This window comes from Nansenia antarctica (assembly GCF_963989245.1).
Source record: "Nansenia antarctica genome assembly, chromosome: 7".
NCBI classification, from domain to species: Eukaryota; Metazoa; Chordata; class Actinopteri; order Argentiniformes; family Microstomatidae; genus Nansenia; species Nansenia antarctica.
This window is the reverse complement of record NC_137677.1, coordinates 48,539,016-48,542,216: the sequence shown is the minus strand read 5'-3', so window position 1 is coordinate 48,542,216 and position 3,201 is coordinate 48,539,016. Positions and strand designations below refer to the sequence as shown.

The 3,201-nt window shown below is 47.4% G+C and overlaps 1 protein-coding gene across 1 annotated transcript in view; it reads right to left on the bottom strand.

The window, feature by feature from the left end:
* LOC308162320 (cohesin subunit SA-2) overlaps nt 1-2,625 on the bottom strand; it is a 13,049-nt gene extending 10,424 nt beyond the window's left edge. The window contains exons 1-9 of the mRNA XM_080536477.1: nt 2,506-2,625; nt 2,276-2,342; nt 1,861-2,022; nt 1,641-1,737; nt 1,463-1,539; nt 1,115-1,186; nt 783-987; nt 528-679; nt 159-232 (exon numbers count right to left, since the gene is read on the bottom strand). Of these exons, the coding sequence (XP_080392603.1) occupies nt 159-232; nt 528-679; nt 783-987; nt 1,115-1,186; nt 1,463-1,539; nt 1,641-1,737; nt 1,861-2,022; nt 2,276-2,342; nt 2,506-2,549 (950 nt within the window). The 5' untranslated portion in view covers nt 2,550-2,625. The remainder of the gene's footprint in view (nt 1-158; nt 233-527; nt 680-782; nt 988-1,114; nt 1,187-1,462; nt 1,540-1,640; nt 1,738-1,860; nt 2,023-2,275; nt 2,343-2,505) is intronic.
* Nucleotides 2,626-3,201: the final 576 nt, after the last annotated feature.

Sequence of the window (3,201 nt, the reverse complement as noted above, 5' to 3'; positions counted from 1 at the left end):
GCACGTGCACACACACACACACACACACACACACACACACACACACACACACACACACACACACACACACACACACACAGTTTAGAGGCACACCGAGAGAAACTCACATAGGCAACAAAAAAAAAAGTGAGAAAGGTAATAGAGCATGACTCTATTACCGGTATCTCTTCAGAAAGACTCCTTTGAAAATAGCATCCATCATATTCTCTATGTCCACCCTCTTGTCCTGCAACTGAGACAGAAAGCATTTACACGTCACTTGATTGTTGGCGAAAAAACCCCAAAAGATCGAACTAATTCACACTACAGAGCCGAATCGAGCCAAACCTAGCTGAGCTGAACCTAGCTGAGCTATACCGGGCTGGCATCCACCATAGCTGCTGAATGAGTGCTGAAAAGGACAACACGAGCCCCGCACAGGATGGTTCAGATTGGCCCTGTAGTGTGTAAAACCCCACACACACCAGACTTCCCCCCCACCATTCAGACACACACACACACACACAGATCAGATCCAGCAGTCTTACCTCAGTGATCTTCTCGTGTATTCTGTCCAGTCTAGGTGAGGTCCGCCGTACTGGCTTCTTGCCTCTCTCTACCTCACACAGTCTCTGGCTGTTCTCCACGCTCACGCTCAGGTTCAACGCCACGTGCACCAGAGAAGTCAGCAGCTTCACCGCTGAGGGGGTCAAGGGGCACAAGTGTGTGTGTGTGCGTGTGCGTGTGCGTGTGTGTGTGTGTGTGTGCGCGTGTGTGCGTGTGTGCGTGTGTGTGTGTGTTACCTGCGAGGGTGCAGGTGTGTCTGAACGCTAGCAGCCAGGAGTCAGACAGTTCGGTGAGCAGGGAGATGATGGTGTCCATCAGATAACTGTGGAAGATGACCCTGTGCTGGAACTGGCCTACCAGCACGGACACAAACTCACAGAAGTCAGTCTGGAACCGTCGCCAGTATGGACCAGCCATTGTCAGGGGATACTGCCCCTGGTCCTGCACCAGAGGGGAGGGGGCGGAGAGGGGGGAGACAGAGTCAGAGTCTCTGCAGTTACGACAGCCATACACATAATGAAGACATACATACAGTATAATGTGTGTACGCAGAATATGAGGGACTGACCACGTCCTTGGGCCATGTGACAGTGAGGATCCAGGGGAAGGCCAGGAACTTCTTATACTGCAGCCCTGACGCCTGAGAGACACACCAGCACTGTCACATCATGTCACAACAGAGCCAAAGACAGAATTGTCACACAGACACAGACAGACAGACACAGACAGACAGCAGACACAGACAGACACAGACACACAGACAGACAGCAGACAGACAGACAGACAGACAGACAGACAGACAGCAGACAGACAGCAGACAGAGACAGACACAGACAGACAGACAGACAGACAGACAGACAGACAGACAGCAGACAGACAGCAGACAGAGACAGACAGAGTTCAAACAGACTCTTACCTCGTCCAGCTCCTCCACCATTTTACTCATGACATCACTGTCCTGTCTACTCTGGAACATCTCTGCTGTGACCAAACCTGGGAGGGAGTGGGAACACACACTCAATGTCTAATATACCAGGTGTGTGTGTGTGTGTGTGTGTGTGTGTGTGTGTGTGTGTGTGTGTGTGACTGCTTGCCTTTGCACCCACAACACTGGATGAAGAAGCTGATGAGGTCCAGGAGGGAGGAGTCTCTATCCGTCAAATAGGCCTGGATCCAATCATCAATCACCACCTGTCCAGAGGACACAGACAGACAGATGCACCACTGCGACTCAGACACTACAGAAAACTACAACTCCCTCCGTTTTAAACAAAGTGCTGTGCAGTAGAGATAGTCAACATTAGCATTTTGTACCTGCATGGCACTCCTGCCCATGGTGACCACCTCAAACAGGGTGACAGCCTCGACGTCCCCATGTTTGAGGTGTCCGTTCTCCACACGGCCCAGCCTGCCATTGCAGTTAGTGTGTCTGCGCTTGGCGTTCTCTGAGTCTTCACTTGCCCTCCTCTTCCCTCTCTGTGGGTTGGAAAGACATAGCGACCCATAGACACACACACACACACACACACACACACACACACACACACACACACACACACACACACACACACACACACACACACTATTCTGATGAATATGAAACATTCTTGTGCAATCACAGGCTGTAAGAACAAAAAGGTCAGCTGAAGGTTCCATGAGTGTAATTCTAGAATATGTAAAAAAAAATAATAATAATAATAATAATAATAATATCCAAGCTAGCACCCACCACACTCTTCTCTCTGTTCTCATTACTGGCTGAGTTGGTTGAGTTGACTTCCACATGTGAAATCTCACTGGGAAACCAAAGACATGACACTGTTGGATATCACCAGCGCCAGGCATTTAGGACTAAGATTATAACAAGTCAAACCAATAGATTAGGATTACATTTCAGGAATGCAGTCCTGCAAATCTAGACGCATTTATTCTGTAAACAACAAAAGCAAAGGTCCTTACTTCTTTACTGACGACCTAGAGGAGGCTGTAGGTTCTGCTATCATCTCTGTTCAGAACATCCTCACACTGGAGCTGTTAGAAGGGGATTAATCAGGACCTGTGAGCATCAACGTGTTTCTCACACACCAGCTCGATGCCACTGTGATGCTTCAGATGTGCTGTTGGAGAGGAGGAAAAATACAACAAAACATGAAAATGCATCAACGGATATATCAAATATATAGCAGTGTATATGACAGTCTAGCAGTGCTTACATGGTAGCCAAGCCCTGTGAGTGTTATTCTGTAAAGCCAGCTGGGTCTCTAATTAATTAATAATGAGCTGCCATGAGATTACCTCCCAAGTGTCCCAGCTAAACGTTTATTAACAAAACATAAACAAGCTGCGACCACATGCTTCAAGCAGTAACTATAACACTCCTGTAACAACTTGAGTACTTCGCACTTAACCCTCCGTGCGGAAACAATACTACCCAACCCATAGTTCCGGGGGTGAATTATGTTAACCCACCACAATACTATATTATAGGAAACTATCGGGACGTTATTAGGCTACATTCTGCATCTAGGCTGAAATAGAGATTGTCTATGGCCATTTTGTAAGAATGCGGTCACTAATTAAGATGCTGTTTAGATTTTGATCCAGTTATTGGTACTTTGGTTATTTGGTCGAAATAATGTCTTTCTTCTTTCAAAT